The sequence below is a fragment of the Epargyreus clarus genome, unplaced genomic scaffold (genome assembly GCF_041222505.1).
Source record: "Epargyreus clarus isolate Ecla_fem2 unplaced genomic scaffold, WU_Ecla_fem_2.2 ptg000003l, whole genome shotgun sequence".
NCBI classification, from domain to species: domain Eukaryota; kingdom Metazoa; phylum Arthropoda; class Insecta; order Lepidoptera; family Hesperiidae; genus Epargyreus; species Epargyreus clarus.
In genome coordinates, this window is record NW_027332211.1 from 4,242,208 (window position 1) to 4,260,473 (window position 18,266).

General features: G+C 39.5%; 1 protein-coding gene across 3 annotated transcripts in view; it reads right to left on the bottom strand.

Moving 5' to 3' along the window:
* Positions 1 to 536: 536 nt before the first annotated feature.
* LOC140750576 (uncharacterized) overlaps positions 537 to 18,266 on the bottom strand; it is a 44,809-nt gene continuing 27,079 nt past the window's right edge. Inside the window, exons 7-17 of one of the 3 annotated variants that reach the window (XM_073084224.1) lie at positions 17,819 to 17,992; positions 16,611 to 16,744; positions 15,017 to 15,182; positions 14,535 to 14,642; positions 13,917 to 14,025; positions 12,490 to 12,644; positions 3,976 to 4,098; positions 3,343 to 3,475; positions 3,076 to 3,174; positions 2,261 to 2,396; positions 537 to 848 (exon numbers count right to left, since the gene is read on the bottom strand). In XM_073084224.1, the coding sequence (XP_072940325.1) occupies positions 698 to 848; positions 2,261 to 2,396; positions 3,076 to 3,174; positions 3,343 to 3,475; positions 3,976 to 4,098; positions 12,490 to 12,644; positions 13,917 to 14,025; positions 14,535 to 14,642; positions 15,017 to 15,182; positions 16,611 to 16,744; positions 17,819 to 17,992 (1,488 nt within the window). In that variant the 3' untranslated portion in view covers positions 537 to 697. Of the gene's footprint in view, positions 849 to 2,260; positions 2,400 to 3,075; positions 3,175 to 3,342; positions 3,476 to 3,975; positions 4,099 to 7,507; positions 7,953 to 12,489; positions 12,645 to 13,916; positions 14,026 to 14,534; positions 14,643 to 15,016; positions 15,183 to 16,610; positions 16,745 to 17,818; positions 17,993 to 18,266 lie in introns of those variants that run through there. The other 2 variants (XM_073084216.1, XM_073084233.1) reach the window with 2 other exon arrangements.

An 18,266-nucleotide genomic window follows, 5' to 3' on the forward strand; every position in this document is an offset into this window, starting at 1 on the left:
TTTCTTGCTTTTGGCCCTATATTTATGAATAAGTTATTAAATAAAGAATAAAAGTAAGATAAGATAAGATAAAATACAATACTCTTTATTGCACACTTACAGTTAAAATTTTACAATACACAATATACATAACAGGTGAAACAGTATGCAATAGGCGGTAGTACTAGTATAAATAAAGAATGGTGAATGGAATCTGTATTGGAGCAGCGAATTCGGGGCTTCAGGTTCGCCGTTAGTTATTGGAAGTATTCTGTGCCCGAAAACGGGAAATGAAAATTATCGAAACCCTATAAAATAAAAAAAAAAGGTTGGGCAGTCTGAAGATTAGAAACACTTGCCACCATGTTCATTGGGAATAAAAAGTAATCTGGCTAATCTGGAAAACGCTCTTCAAGCATTAGCGTTCATATGGTGGGTAGTTTTTAAATTACATTTTTTAAATGTCATTGTCATTCTATAGTCAGACAATGAATAAGTTTCTTCCTATTCCTGTATTGCTATCTACAAGACCGGGAATGATAATAAGAATACAAAAATACCTGAAGAAATCATTTATTATCCAATTCATATACATGAATAATTTACCGATTTTCCGAATAGCATTTCGTTTGAACGTTTGTAATCTCTTACGTGACTTTATTTTGGTGAATGGCTTAAATTTCATTTGCTACATTATTTCGTGGAGCCATGACGCTAGCTAACTAGCGACTATGTCTGTCGTGTTGGGAGATTCGATGTCCTCGCAACGTGGCGGTAGGATGATCTGCAACTCCTCGTTCAACTGTACCTCGTCTTCCGGGAGAACTTCGTCTGGGATTATCACGTCGTACTCTTCGTTTGTGGGTGCGCTGCGGGGAAAATACTGTATGATATAACGCTGATAATATTATAGTTCACGCATTATTCTATGATAAACTTTATATTTCATGTCAATCCAAATATGACTGTTTTGGTACAAAATCTTGGCCGATCATAATGATCGACAGATAATACTCCTGTTTGTTTTTTTTATTTTTTTTTTATCCTATAACCTAACGATTAGGCAGACGTGCTACCTGATGGAAAGTAGTCAACGCCGCCTATGGACATTTGCAACACCAGAGGAGTCGCCAATGCATCGCCGGCTTTGTATGAGAGCTCTTTTTGCACCTTTTTTGAAGAGCCCCATGTCATAGCGCTCCGGGAATACCTCAGGAGGAAGTTCATTCCACATCTTACACGTCCGCGGCAAGGACGTCCGTGCAAACCGAACCGTGGAGGACCGCCACGAGTCCAGTTGGTGTGGATGGAACTTCATCCTTCGGCGAGTGGTGCGATGGAGGAATGGTGACGTAGGCACCAGGTCAAATAGTTCCTCGGAACACCCACCATTGTAAAGCCGGTAGAACACACAGAGGGAACCTATGTCCCTCCGCAAACTCAAAGGTTCTAACCGATCGGAGATCACCGGGTCGTTGACGATTCGGACCGCGCGTTTCTGCACGGAGTCAAGTGGGTTAAGTTGGTATTGGGGCGCCCCTGCCCAGAGATGTGAGCAGTACTCAATGTGGGGTCTCACTTGCGCCTTGTAAAGCAGAAGGAGTTGCCCCGCGCTGAAGTACCGCTTCGCTCTGTTCAAGACGCCCAGTTTTCTTGATGCCAATTTCGCCTTAACATCCAAATGACCCCGGTACTGCACGTCACACGATATGTCAACTCCCAGGATCCCCACACTTTTACCAATGGTGAGCGGGATACCTTGGAACCGTGGCGCTATGACGAATGGGGTTTTTTTAGCGGTAAACGCGCAGACTTGTGTCTTCGTGGGGTTAAACTCAACAAGGTTAAGTCCACCCCATGTCGAGACCTGCTCCAGAGAGTCCTCGATTTCAGACACAAGTCGGATTCTGCTTTCTTCCACGAGAGTCCGAGAGGTATTTGCGCGGCCTGTATACGTAGCGTCTCCCGTACTACCATCTGCATAGCAATGTATGTTGCCTGGTAATGTTTGTCTTGGTTCATGGACAGTACTGACTATTTTTGACATAGGTATAATGTACATACAGATGAGCATCTGAATTCTGGATTTCAAAGTTATGTGTATATTAGAAATGAATTAACACTTTCTATTAAGGTGAAGCAAAATTTCATGGGGATCTACACATCTGACTTCTTAAAAAATATCTCAAAAGTGTGGTCTAACAATTAGCTTTTGGCTCTAAACAACCCTTCTCACTTTAACGAGCCCCGTGCTTAGCAGGGTGCCGATGGCGTAACTCACTCTTTCTGGTCGCCGGCCTTCGCCCCCGCCAGCACGGAGGTGTAGAGCCTGGCGCGCGCGCCGTGCAGCCGCATGCCCGCCGGCACGTCCTCCGCGCCAGACCGCGTCTCCGGGATGGGCTTCAGAACGCTGTTTACTGCTAACGAAAAGTTGATAAAACTGAACTTATTATTATTAAGAGCTTTGGCCCGCGGCTTCGCTCGCGTTACGAAGTAATATTTTCATCCCCTATTTTATCCTCTTCGGGGTAGAATTGATCAAAATCTTTCTTAGCGGATGCCTACGTCATAACATCTACCAGCATGCCAAATTTCAGCCCGATCCGTCCAGTGGTTTGGGCTGTGCGTTGATAGATCACTATATCAGTCAGTCACCTTTGAGTTATATATATTTATATTATTATTATTTATTGAATTAATTAGAAAGGTAGTAGGTATATCATTTATATTAATTAATACACATAATTAAAGTAACTAGTTATAAAAACACTATTAAAATTACAAAATAAACTTAAAAGTAAAAATATAATACCTATACGCTAACCTTCAATTTTAAAAGAAATCACTAAATTACTAAGTTGGGAGGAAGATTTTAGTAGGTACAGAAATCGACAAGTCGGATGAGCATGGTTAATATAAAATCAACCCCAAATAGGATTAAATTGGTGTCGCTACCCCTAAGTACGAGTAAGTACTAGGTACGAGTAAGTTGGTATGTTTTGCATGAGACTTTCTTAGTTTCACTCTTCAATTCAAGAACTTAACACAAATGTAAAGCAAAAATAGACCTATAATATTCAATAACAAAAAGTTTACCGTCATCTCTATTAGGCATCATTTTGTTATCGCTTATATCTCTTGTCCCTGTATTTTCTTTCGACGTTATGATCACTTTATTGACTGTGTCTCGGTTTTCTGGGAAATTTATATCAGAAATTAAATGTAAGTGACTAGAAAACTAGATGATAAAAATACGACGATATACTACGAATAACTAGATGATAATAATTTATAAGAATCTTGATGAACTAACCGAAAGTTTCAAGGACTTAAAGTATGCATTATTTAATTTATAAGGATAACCTTTAGTCGCATTAAGAGTCGGTATGTCAGCGTAGCCGCGGAATAGTGATTCCAGTTCACCAGGACTCATGCGTCTGAGGTAGGGCACGCGCTTCAGGTCGGGGCGATGGAGGCAACGGAAGGAGTTGCGATGCTGAAAGTAAACGAATTTAGCAATGGTAAACTTTTGAACTGAAATGGTCGCAGACGACAGCATCCTCCTGAGCTCCTTATGTGTGTGACAATAAGTGGATGTATATAGAAGAGGTGGAATAGAGAGGAACTAAACTAAATTGTAAATATAAATATTCGGTTTCATAACATGACATACTACAGTACTGATTAGTACTTACATACGCATAGCCATTGCGGTCACCTATCTATTCTATATAGTACCTACCCACAGATTAGTAATCTATGATAGTACCTTTAATTAACGAGTAACTCTGTTTAGTAGTGAATAATAAAAGATATGAACTCACTATAATTGATATCTTGTATAGGTCAAAAGTTAATACAAGTCGTGCTGAGGTTTAAATTTTAATCATAGTAGTCATCACTAAAAAAGGACAACTTAAAGTGGCCGAACTTTTGATTGTATTGTTTATTGGATTTGATCATTCACGATGAATCTACCTGTTATAAACAAAATACCTTAACAAGTCCTGGCGGCATTTGCATCTTCTCGCAGGCGCAGGACATGCTCAAGCACTGCACCACACCGTCGTGTTTCACGGAGATCGCGGACAGCCCACTGCGGACCAGGTCTTCACTTATCTATGCAAATAAAGTGTCGTTTTACAAATTATTTATGTTTATGTTCATAAGTATAAAAGGTGGAGTCAGTATAGAAGTGTTAGTTAATTCAGAACAGAATTGGTAGGACTCGTTGGAATTGGTATTACAAACCTAGAGCGAAAAAAAACTACAAAGAAAACTTACAACTACTGGTAAGTAGGTACCTATCTAAACATCTACTTTCTTTCATTCTTTCAACATTAAGAATCAAAAAGTGGGAGCAAGTAATTCATGAATGGCTTTCAAGAAATCTATCAATATTTGAGTTTCTAAACGTTTGCGAATGTTTTCATTGAATCTGTTCATTATTTTCCAACAAAGTCCATTCAATAGCAAAAGAAGCGTTCCACTACACGTAATTGATTGCCACGTCGCTCCATCATTCTTTTCACTGCGGGCAGTTGAAATAAATCGTTTTTCGTCCAACAAGCAGTAGGCACGCATACCTACAATCTGTCACTCGGGTGAAGAAAGAAAAGATTTTCAGGACCGTTTGTGGCTAAACTCTTTTCACTTTTGTATTTTTCGTGTACCTAACTTGATGCTATGATAAAAATATTTACAGCTATAGGTAGGTATGGCTAATTTAGATACGCCTGTGGGCTCATGCATCGCATTGGATGGAACCCTCAAGGGCCCACGAATATGTTCTAGACTGTGTTCTAGACTGGAATGTTTTATGTTCTAGCTGTGTTCTAGATAGAGTACGGTAAAGCACGTGCCGTTACACTTAGTTCCCGACTGTAATAACGCACTAACGATCAATCAGTCAAGGTAGCACTCTAATACTGATCAGAGTTGCCTACTATCAGATAGATGGCATGTTTGTTCGTTATTTAAATTTCATAACAACAGTTTAGGTTATGTTACTTTTCCCTTTGAAAAGTCAGAACTACCAAATTTCTCGATACTTTAAAGATATCAACCCATATCGGCAAAGACGAAATCTTCCAAGAAACAACGTAGAACTTCATCGAAAACCAGCTAAATCATCTCCAGAACGAAGTTAAACCAACTCAAGGCGGCAATCTCGTTCCTATTAACCGTAATGTATGCGTGACTTGGAGCACAAAATTCTATTTCGTTCGGCCAGTCCCTCCTCATCCAATTCTGATTGATGCGGGTCAGTTTTTGTTCGGCCGCCAAAACTGTATAAAGAGACCGGAAGAGATTAAATTCCAGACCCTTTAGTTTCCCCTACGTGTATTTGACAGCGTGAACAACATTAACTTTCTCACAGACCCGTCATGTGCCTATATTATAGTTATTATCAATACGTAGTATATGAACCCCTCTGTTACTTAGAATGTTTGATCCCTACATGCCAAAGCCCTTTGTGGGTAATTTGATGTAGGATATAAATTTTCTTAGAATTGACTTTGATTTTTGAGATAAAATTAGGTATTTTTTTTAAATGTTGTGGTATTGGCATACTAATAGGAATACTTATTTACCCTTAGTATTTGTTCCCTTAGTGTTTGTAGTATTAGTATGTGTATTAGTATGTGACCATTGTATTTGTAAAAAATCTAAAAAAAACTTAAATGCACTAAATCTGTTTTTAATTTATGTAGGTACGCTACTAAGATTTAAAGCGAACAGGGGAAATATTGAGAGTATACATACCTGTAACTCACGTCCTTCGCAGCAGGGCACCAGAGGAGGCAGTTCTTCCTTTATCTTGTGCGCGGAGTTTAAGGCTGTGGCCACGTTGTCCCCGCTGGCCACCGGGTTCATCATCAGCAACGAGGCGTTGGAAGATTTCTTCGCGACCAGGTTATGGGATGAAACGTCTCTTATCAATATGCTGTTCATCTTCAGATCTTTCACTGTTCCTAATGTCTTGTGTTCGGCTAGCAACTGCATTTTGATGTTCGGTTTTTGGAAGTCCGGTGTTTTTGAGTGTTTCTGGTTTCAGTGTTCACATTTTCACGAAAATTTCAACACTGCTGACGTTTCCGTTTTTGAATCGATTGTCTTTTTTTGTTAGTGGCCAGCTGTTGGTTGATATGTTTTTAATTTTTTGTGCGAGGTTTAATGTTTCGTGACCTAAATGAATTCGTTGTATGCAAGTTACATAACATTGGTAATCTTTTTAAATAAATAAATGTTGATGCCTGAGAGTTCTTTATAATTTTCGTAGATGTGTGAAGGCAACTAATCCACTTGACCAGCGCCTTAGGGACCTTTGACCCTTCTTATTCTTAGAAGGCGACGATCCTATTTATTTTGTGGGCTCTCCAAGTTGCTTACATTATCCCTTTATATCATATTTTTGGATATATTATTTATATTAGTTTAGCGTAGCGAAAAAAATTCTAAGTCTATGGTTATATACATACTATACTAACCAGTAGATATGTAAAAGGAGCATCACTGCTTAACCCAAAAATTGCGTCGTAATCAAAACTTTGGTAACATCAAAATGTATACCAAGATATCTACGATAACAGCACTTCACAAGGACGTATCTACTCCGAATGCTGGTCACGTAGCAACACTTCAGCCAAAATTTCCATTCATAAAGATCGAGAGCGGCCGAGTACCTACCACGTACATAAAAGGTACTCAGCGGTACCCGTGTCGATAATCAAGTAAAAGGCGCAACTTTTCGTAACGAAAACTCGTCCTCTTTTTCCCTTAATTTGTGACTTGTTCTAGTTACTTTGATCATAATGTTATAATTAGGGTCAGGAGAGACCCAATTTAGGTAGTACATTTTATTTGACGATGGTATACCCGCTTACCTTTTCATTTTAAATGTAAGGAATGTAGATAATTGATGTGAGTGTAAATATTATGTTTTCTTAACGAGTAGGTACATACGATGAGACAGTCGTCATCACAACTATCCCATCAGACTGATGGGGCAGTTGTGATGACAAGGCCAGCACTAAATGAAGTTTAAGAGCGTTTGTGATTCAGGAAAGAATATTTTTGCTTTTAAATTGAGAAGTATATTTAATAGACAATAAAGCTTCTTCTTTTCTTAAAGAGGTAGGCAATCGAGTTAGCAAAACAAATATAACTAGTTTCGATAGACATAATCATAATAAAATTACATGAGCATCCACCATTCGGGACAAGTATTTAAATTTATCATTCAAATGTTTTCCTGGCTGAAGATTGAATCTAGAATTCTCTAGATCAGACTGATAGGGTAATATAATATAGGTAAGGTTCTATGCTAAGTAAAGAAATCGAAACAATATTTCTGTTCAACAAAGTATATTAACATTACAAAATAAATGATAGCAACAATACAGCAATTTATACAAATAAAGAAATAAAAAATAATGTTGAGATTTCATACTAGTGATGTGCGGATTACTACAATGCTTCGATATCATATTTAAACACTAAAATGCTTTAGCATGATTATTTATCGTATCACTAAAGATTTCTTGATTCTTTAATAGTTGTGTAATTCCAATGACCGTATAAAGTTATACATAAGCTTAAGGATATGCACATGCAATCTTCTGTTGGTAGGCTGTGCGTGATTTACCTATAGATCCAAACCGAATTGAGAAATCTGAAAAACTACACTTTATTTTATAATTTCCTGTTTTTTTTGTTCTTTTAAATTAAATTTAATAAATCCTAAAAGTGAAGTTAAAAATATTTCACAGAATTGTTAACTACAATTGGCAATTTTCAATTCATTGTAAGAGTAAGCACATCAATTATAAAAATAAAACCGTGTTAGGTTTTCCATCTTAAAAAGATATATTTATCTAAAATTCTCCTTCTCGTCGCGGGTTCAGTTCTTAGTTCACTTTATCCGGATCGTAGAAATCCTTCAGCTCTCCTTCAGAAGACGTACCAGATTTCTGTTAAAAAAAATAATATGATTTAAATTTAAGAGTTGAGTAAAAGTTGACTTATTCTTAAGCATGGTCTTGTTCTCATGACATTTAATTAAATTTTGTCGATGTAAAATGTCTTTTTTATATAACTGGGAAAAAAAATCAGTTTAATTCACAAGGAATATATCTAGACGCACGGCAGTGAACGACGCCAAGTGTTGGTTTGACGCACATAACATTACATAACGTTAAAATGGGAGGCTATGCACGTCTGATCTATCTATCTATCTATATATATATAAGAGATTTCCACGTATATAGTCACTCATCACGATATCTCTGGAACCATTAGAGCTAAAGACTTGAAATTTGGTAGGAATATTCTTTTCACCGAGTAGAGGTCAGCTAAGAACGGATTTTTTGATATTCCACCGTTAAGGGGGTTAAATGGGGGATGAAAGTTAGTATGAAAGTCCGTCAGTTTTAAAGCAAACTGGATGAAAATTGGTATTTAGGTTTCTAATTAAAGTTATAAAAATCTAATCTGAGGGTTTTCCCAAAATCAACCCTAAAGGTGGTTAAATAGGGGTTGACAGCTTATTTTAAATTTTGACATTTTGGAAGCCAGCACTATGAAAGTTAGGCATTGTTTTACTGGTTAGATGTTATAGAACTTTAGTTCTACCGTTTTTGGAAAATCAACCCCTATGTGGGTTAAATAAGGGTTGTAAGTGTGTATGGAATTCCCCCAGTTTTGATGTAAAGTCTATGAAAATCGGTATTTGGGTTATCGATTAAAAATAATAAAATACCTATATCACCATTTTTGGAAAATAAACCCTTAAGTTGGTAAAATAAGGGTTGACAGCTTATTTTAAAATTTGCCAATTTGAAAGCCAGCACTATGAAAGTTAGCTATTGCTCTACTGGTTAGATATAGTGGAACTTTAATTTTACTGTTTATGGAAAATCAACCCTTGCGTGGGTTAAATAAGGGTTGTAAGTTTGTATGAAAATCCCTCAGTTTTGATCTTATCGCTATGAAAATCTGTATTTAGCTTTTTGGTAGAAAATAATTAAACACCTATTTCACCATTTTTGGAAAATCAACCCTTAATTTGGTAAAATAGAGGTTGACAGCGTATTTTAAAATTTGCCAATTTGAAAGCCAGCACTATGAAAGTTAGCCATTGCCTTACTGGTTAGATATAGTAGAACTTTAATTCTACCGTTTTTGGAAAATCAACCCTTATTTGGGTTAAATAAGGGTTGTAAGTTTGTATTAAACTTTACGAAATCGGTATTTGGGCTTTTGATAGAAAATAATTAAACACCTATTTCATTGTTTTTTGAAAATCATCCCTTAAGGTCGTTAAATGGGGGTTGGAATTTTATTTCAAACTCCGCTAATTCGGAAGCAAGAACTAAAAAAACTTGGATTTGGCTTTCCTGTTGGAAATAAAAGAACTTTTTTAACACGATTTATGGAAAATCTACCCTTAAGAGGGTAAAATAGGGATGGAAAGTTTGTTGGAAAGTCCGCAGATTTTGAAACAAAGTCTATGCAAATTTATATTCAGCTTTCTGAATGAAAATAATAGAACACCTATTTTACCGTTTCTGGAAAATCAACCCTTATGTTCGATTAATAGGGGATAGAATTTTATTTTATAATTCGTTAATTTGGAAACAAGGATTGTAAAATAAGCATGCAGCTTTCTGGTTCGAAATAATAGAGCTTCTTTAACACCGTTTATGGAAAATCTATCCTTAAGAAGATAAAATAGGGGTGACAACTTCGTTTAGAAGTCCGCAATATTTTACGCAAAGTCTATGAAAATTGTTATTTGGCTTTGTGATTAAAAATAAAACGACACCTATTTCACAGTTTTTGGAAAATCTACCCTTAAGGTAGTTTAATAGGGGATGGAATTTTATTTTAAAATTCGTTTATTTGGAAACAAGGACTGTAAATATAGGATTTAGCTTTCTGGTACGAAATAATAGACGTTCTTTAACAACGGTTATGGAAAATCTACCCTTAGGAGGATAGAATAGGGGTAGAAACTTCGTTTAGAAGTTCGCAGATTTTAGAGCAAAGTCTATGTAATTTAGTATCCTGCTTTCTGATTGAAAATAATAGAACATCTATTTCACCGTTTTTGTAAAGTTAACCCTTAAGGACGGTTAATAGGGGATGGAACTTTATTTTAAAAACCGTTAATTTGGAAGTAAGGACTGTAAAAAATGGCAATTGGCTTCGTGGTTGGGAATGATAGAACTTTTTTTAACACCATTTATGGAAAAACTACCTCTAAGTAGGTAATATTGAGGTTGAAAGTTTGTTTAGATGTAAGCCGATTATGAAGCAAAGTCTATGAAAATTGGTATTTTGCTTTCTGGTTATAAATAATATATCAATTATTTTTCCATTTTTTTTAAATAAACCTTAAGGTCGTTAAATAGGGGTTAGAACTTTATTTTATAATCCGTTAATTTGAAAGCAACCACTATGAAAAATTATCATTAGACTCAATGAAGCATCTGAGTCACTGTTTTTTTTAGATCAACCCTTAAGACGGCTATAAAAGCGTGTATGCATTATGCCTTTCTGTTTACACATCTGTTTCATCATTTTTAGCAACTCAACAATCAACCCCATTAGGGTACTATAAGTAAAGAAAGTTTCTTTAAAAACCGTTATTGAAGTTACTTCCTTTAGCATGTCTGGAAAAAGAACAGAGTGCAGAGAGGTTTAGTGTAGGGCGAACACGGGCCACGGGCCACGGGTCCACGGACCGTCGTAACACATATTTTTAACACGGGAATGTATTGCGCGTGCTGAAGTGCAGAACAGCTGTAATTTAGGGTTCGGTACCAAAAGGATAAAAACGGAACCCTATTACTAAGACTTCGCTGTCTGTCCGTCTGTCCGTGTGTCACAGAGCTCTATCTCAGGAACCGTAATAGGTAGACATTTGAAATTCTTACAGAGGATGCTTAACGGTAGCCGCTATAACAACAAATTAAAATAAAAAAAAGTTGAAAACAAAAATGAGTCCCCATACAACAAACTGCTATTCGATATTTATCCAACTAACTTTTGACGTTAGAGGTAGACAGTTTAAATTTTTTACAATGTGTTTACTTTAATGGCTGCTGCAATATTAAACACTAGAAATATAAAAATGAATATTTTGGTTGTACGGAACCCTCCAGGTGCGGGTTTGACTTGCATTTGGCCAATTATTAGTAACGCGCAGACCCGCGGGCCACAAGGGAAAGTCGCGGGCCACACACCACCCGTGAGTGTCGGGTTGCCGACCGCTGGTGTTGAATATTAGCTTTCAGAAATTTGCTGATAAACTATTTATTGGTGCATATGTACATAGGAATGTTTTTGAAATTCTACTAAGGAGGTAAAAGAAGTGTTATATGTATGTATACGGGAATCTTTTTTCAGAAATTTCAGATAACGTATATTCAGACAAATACACGACAACGTGGACGGGTGCAAATTTCATATATGATAATAATGCATAAGTTTATTCAAATGGGCCTACATTTTGGTATACCAATTAGGTACATCGCAACTACTTTGGACACACTGCGTGCCAACATTTTGTCCTGCCGTGGGGTATGGTTGTGGTTATACGTGGATTAGTGATGGTGATGTGGTAGACACATAGACCTTGGATTAAAATTTTGGGCTAGAACAGGGCTACAGTACTACAGGCAGGGGACCTGTCGTATGAGACTAAAGGGGGACTTCTGGAGTTGCGGGCGGCAAGAAAGGGAGCTCTAACCGCCCAGCCAGAGACCCTGGATAGAACCACTGTATGTAAGGTCCCATAAAACATGGACGGTTCCTATGGAATAGTGCAAATAGTAATTATTGTATCCTACATGAAACTTATGTTTTAAAGAAAGTTTCATTTCAGTCCACTAATTAGAGTTTTAGTGTATGTTTCTGAAGAAAGCTTGACCAATTTAGGTACACAGTGACGAAAAAGAAGCTTTCATTAATGAAATATTAATGAACCCTTTAACAATTTTAACGATAAAGTATAGCGTTAAAATTGTTAAAGTACAAATTTACGATTACAGTTATTTGTATGTCATATCATATATTTTAACGCGGGCGAAGCCGCGGGTTCTGCTAGTTGATTATATAAGACCTATAATTCCTTTCTATTTATTTTCTTTATATATTCTCCTTATTTGCTACATTGTTACTTAGTTTTTCGTTGTCCAGCAGTGAGACTGTAAGGGCGTTTGTCCACCGCCGCCTTCACCGGACCGTCATCGAGAACTGCATTATTTTGGGTCAACTTTTATATGACACGACAGACGTGCGGTGGACACCTGGCTATAGTAAGTGTATGTACGGCGGCGGTGGACAAACGCTCTTACCATCTCACTGCTGGACACGAACACGGGCTGAACACATATTAACAGACAGTCAATTTTCTTTATTTCAATTGCAAAACTAAGAAACAATGATAGCAAATAAGGGGAATATATAAAGGGGAATATATAAGGGTTGCTGGGAGTAGCTCACCAAGCGCCGCTTCTCCAGCTTCATGTCGTGCTGCAGCTGGCGCAGCACGCGGTGCGCGAGGTACAGCGCGGCGCGGCGCACGTCGCCGCACTGCAAGCTGATCTGGTTGTTCACCACCGCCAGCGCCAGGCTCTCCACCGCCTCGCCCCACTCCACTGGTTGTTATACCGTCGGGTTAGCTTAGTTTGTTTTTTTATAATATTAGGAGTAGCAGATGAGCATGCAGTCCACCTGATGGTAAGTGGCTACTGCCGCCCATAGACATTTGTAATCAACCCTAGATGGGATTAGATAACCCTACCTGAGGTCGGCCACAGATGCGCCACTACCCCTGAGGAATAAGCTGGAACGCCTCGGAAAGTATATCTCCCTTACCACACCCTTCAAACCGGAACACAGCAGCGCCTAACACTGCTGTTATTAGGCAGAAATAGGTGTGGCGGTGGTGCCGCCGGAGTCGAATCACACCTTCAATAGTTGTTTTCACATTGGTAATTACGTTAACGTTGAACATAGCTAAGTTCATCTTCATCACGTTGTTACATAATACTTTGTTTCAATTCAAAGGACGTATAGTCCGCGCCAAACTTCTGGTCTGCTCTAAAGTTGTTGCGCGCAAGTTTAGCTAGCATATACTCCGTAACGTAAGGGCATGCTGACGCAGCTATGTACCCGTGGGCGAGAGCGGGCAGCGAACGAGTGCCGGGGGGTTCCAGCGCTATCTTCGTCCCGCTAATATATAAAATCTGCTGTTGCGACACGACTCGTTTCTATATTCAGAGCAGACTAGAAGTTTGGCGCGGACTCTAATTAAATTACTCTTGAACGTAGCTTTGAAGGTGGTAAAACTCTTTGTAATTCAATTCCGGTGGCACCACCGCCACACCTATTTTTGCTTCAGTGTTAAGCGCTGCCGTGTTCTGGTTTGAAGGATGTAACAGGGGAGACATACTTTTCCGAGGCGTTGCAGCTTAGTCCTCAGGGGTCAACGGCGCATCTGTGGTCGCCGTCGGTCAGATGGGAATCTGGTATTGTCTGGGGATTATTATTCAATATATCCAATGTTTTGCCTACCAAAGATACACATTTGACATTGGCTGCTTTCTTCATATTGTAAAATTTCAGCAGCAAAAATTGACAGATTATTAATTATGGGCGATAGTTGGAACGTCTCAGATAAATATGTCTTACTTACTATATCGTTAAAATCGGAACACGGTATGCGTAACATTGTTGTTATGCACGCAGACATCTAACGCTTTAAATAGTAAATATATATCCAATGATGAAGAATAATGTCCCATCGCTATAAGCCAAGACTCTAAGCCAAATGTCATACATGGCGCGAAGATTAGCATTAACTTACTCAACTACGACAACTAGTTTAACATTGACGTAAACAATACACATTGTAAAGTGTGACTTACTGCGATGTCTCAAGTGCGGTAACGTGACCTTGCCCAGAGTGATGTCCATTCTCTGCTGGACGGTTTCACTCACGGAGCGGGACAATAGTTTAGCGGCGGCGTTTACCATCTGTTAAGATTGAATTATCATCATTGTTTTAACCGCGTATAACTGCTAGTCCGCTGTGAATATAGAAATGAATCGCGTCGCCATAGCAAATTGTATGACTACACCTGCTCGCAACAACTTCAGAGCGGACTAGTAGTTTGGCGCGGACTATACTTATTTCAGGTACGTAACACATAGGAATAGAAATTTAAGTAATTTTATTTGACAAAATTATGATTTGGATCGGAATTCTTCCTGTTTTATATTTATCATTTATATTATTAATTTAATGTTTTATCAATAACGGATAATGGAATAATACAGGATGTTTGCTTTTTCAAAATAAACTCGTTCAATTTCAGGCTAAAATCGGCTTCGTAACTCCTTTCAATGTTTTCGCTAATCCTTATAATTTCGGATTTGGCACTGAAAGACTATTTAAAACATTCACCCTGTATAGAATCTCCCAACTATCTGATATTCGGTAGTTTAAGACTTATTAACATATCTCAACATAATCATTAGGATACCTCCAAAAGTTTCCTTCTCTCAGGCAGGTAAGTACCAACGGCGACGGGATCCGGCAAATCTTCCACTCGGTCCGAAAATGTTACCTCCGCAAGCTTTGTTTTTGATGGCTGAAATCATAAAATGATGTAGGCGACCTGTTTTGATCGTACTATCTTAAATATTTAATTATCTATCTTAAGAACTCAATTCTTGATTTGAAGATAATCATCATTTTCTCCGGTCATAACTTAAAACTAATATTAAATTTCATAGAATTTATCAACTAACAAGGCCGGCAAGATTGACGGAAATTCATCTAACATGAACATATTGTTAGGAATAGTTGACCAGTGCATTCGTCATGAAACAGCGGACATTCCTCATATCTTAATCGCCATTCCCCACTGAAGAGTTATGGTTTAGCCAAAATTTGCTAAAAGTGTTTTTGGAAGATTTCCTATTCAATTCCTATATCAAAAATACTAAGTGTTGGATTAGCTACCACAGGCGTGGGCGGTCGATCCTTAACGCTTTTCATTTCGACGTCGGTGGTAGACTCGTTGGGTATGTTGACGACGTCGCCGAACGCGATGGAGGCGCCGCGGGCCGCCATGTACTGCCGCGTCAGCTCTGTAGCTATCTGCAGCGTCCAGCGGGGCTTGTCCGACCTGCGAACGTTGGAAACTGAGTATTTGTTGAAGGAATTGGTGCGAGCGAGTGTATATTCTATATGTTGGTAAGTAAGTGGTAGTAGTAAAATCTATAGTTTGGATGGTATAACCCTTTGTGGTTCGACTCCGACGGCACCACCGCCTCACCTATTTCTGCCTTATAACAGCAGTGTTAAGCGCTGCTGTGTTCTGGTTTTAAGGGTGTGGTAAGGGAGATATGCTCTTCCGAGGCGTTCCAGTTTAGTCCTCAGGGGTAGCGGCGCATCTGTGGCCGACCTCCGGTACGAATATCTAATCCTATCTGGAGTCGATCACAGATGTCAATGGGCAGCAGTAGGAATCAAGTGGACTGCCTGCTCGTCTGCTACTCCATGTTATAAAAAAAGCACCACCACCACACCTATTTCTATAACAGTAGTGTAGCACTGATAGTTTTCTGGTTTGAAGGGTGTGGTGAGGAAGACATATTTATCCAGGTATTCCAGCTTATTCCTTAGGAATAGCGGCACAGCTGTAGCCGACCTCAGGTAGAAATCCTTATCTAGGTTGTATTACAGACTGTCCCTGTAGTTCCGGGACTAGAATAGGGCTACGGTATCCCCTGCCTGTCGTAAGAGGCGACTAAAAGGGGGCTTCCGGGGTTGCGGGCGGTAAGTGTGGGAGCCCGAACCACTCGGTAAGCGACCCCGGGAAGGGCGGCGGTATGTGTGGTCGCATACCGTCGTACGCACCAGACGGTGTGGCGAGCGTCAAGCTCACCTGGGCAGAGCCCGACGGGGCAACGCGCTAAGAGGACTCCGGTTGCGTTCCTTTCGAGATTCCGGAGCCCTCTACGCAGCGCCGAGGACGGCCACCGGGGGGGTTTTAGTGCGGTAAAAAAAATCCCACATAACCCTGCGTCGCTCCCACGGCACCGGGTACCTTTTGAAGGTTTCCCCCTCGTGAACAAAAAAAAGAGGTTGTATTACAGATGTACATAGGCGGCAGTAGGCACTTAACATCAAATGGACTGCATGCTCGTCCGCTACTCCTATGTATGTAATATGTAATATATAAAAAAGTGGACCCTGCGTCATGAACATCTGTGATTAATCCCAAATAGGATCGGAATTTTACCTGAGTTTGGCCAGAGATGCGTTTTTATTTATATGGACTAAGTTCGATTATATTACGTTTACTCTGCATTAAAGTCAAGTCTGCAAAGAATTAAGGCCCGTTTCAAGTTATGTCGTTGCTCCACTGATATCCATCCACACCAATTTAATATACTGAACCAACCGAATTCTTCAACCGTTTTTCTTGCTTGAGAAGTTCAAACAATGAAATGAAAGCTATCTTCTAAGATATTCTTATAGCCTTATGACAGGTTCTATTAGAAGAGCTGGCTATTCGTCAAGTAATAACAACTTGTATTTTGCTCCGTACCGTTTTTTCGGCGAAGCAGGTCGGAAGTTTTGGAAGAACACCTGCGCTGCTCTCGAACGCACCGTCCTCTCCACATGGCGCAGCAGGAGATTGACGCGACGGCGAGCGAACTCCATCACAGCCGTCTCTATAATCTGTAAGTTATTTAAAATTTACTATAATATATCATAGTAGTCTAACATTAACTATAGTATGAAACTTTTTATGTAAGTATACAAAAAAAGTATTAACTTATAGTTAAATATGTGTAGAAGCTCAGGGTATAAGTAAATTAACTTACGTCATTGTCACAATAATTATAAATGGCAAATGTCTTCGACATAATGTTTGATGATTTAAGTTCAGAAGTATCGTGGTATTTTTCATATTTGTGTTACGAGGTGGAGTATCTCCAGGCTCCTTCCAGTTATGTGGAGGAGAAGAAGTATTGTGAAAAGCCTTGGTTCACTAATACCACACACACTACGGTCAACCTGCGCAGTTACACCGGACTGTGTGTGGGAATAGACCTGTGCAGGTTTTTGAACCTGTACAGGCGACCGGCACAAGATCAAAAATTTTTCGTGTGATACCGTAGGGTGCGTCATAGTTTTAAATCGATGTCCTAGGAATCAGAACTGAACACCGAACGTTACACAGGAACGTCTCCTTAACTAAAGTGGGCGTCCTACCCTGTGGCCTGTGGGCCTCCAGGAGTAGGGTGTACGGGCCTCGAGGTGTCCCTCTTTACCCGGGCAATTCTCAAGAGGTCGACTGCCCCCGGTGCTATGTTCTTTGGTGGTCAGGGGATCCTAGCCCAAGAGCTCCCTAGGGAGCGGGCGCCCGTCAGGAGAACGAGCGTGAAGTGGCGCGATGCCCCTCAGGTGGGAGTGTGGGCTGTTAGCGAACATTCGCACCGACAACGTCCTCACAAACTTCTCGAGGGTCGGAACCCTGAGGTCTCGCGCCACCACATTATTCCGCACCTAGCGACCGGCTCCTACGAAAAAAAGTAGAGCCTGGTTCTGCTGCGTTTGGATGCGCTTGCGGTGCGACTTGGCCACCAGCGCGTACCATGCAGGCGCCGCGTAGGTTAGCCAGGATCGGATGTACGTCTTGTACACCCTTAGTTTAGTCGATGTCGGCAGGAACGTCTCCATACACGCTACTGACAACCGTGCGTGTATGGCTTACACAAGAATTCCGCTGTTCTGAAATTTCAATATTACCTCATCCAGCAATTTAATGGGAGCAGTCGGCAGAGTCGTCTCCAGATCCATCCGCGCTCGCGCTTGTCCGAGCGTCATGAACGCGTCGCCTTGAGTCGATATCGCTGACGTCATCGCCTCCGCCGCTAGGCTCTGAGCCAGATCAGGACTCATGCCTTTAGCACCACGCTTGGACTGTGAAGAACGTGATGATGATTGTATTGATGTGATAAATAAATTAATAAAAAACATACGTATGATGCTTTTGTAGATAAATAATCCAAATAGATCGAACACGCTGCCATTTATAAGGGACAGGACACGCATGGTTGATTTGAAATGCATGCTATGATGATGCTATAGTAAAAATAATGTAGTATATGTTATAATTATTAGTAACTACATGTTAATTAATAATGTTAAATATTAAATAAATGAATAAATTTATTTTTATTTCATATAGGTTCAA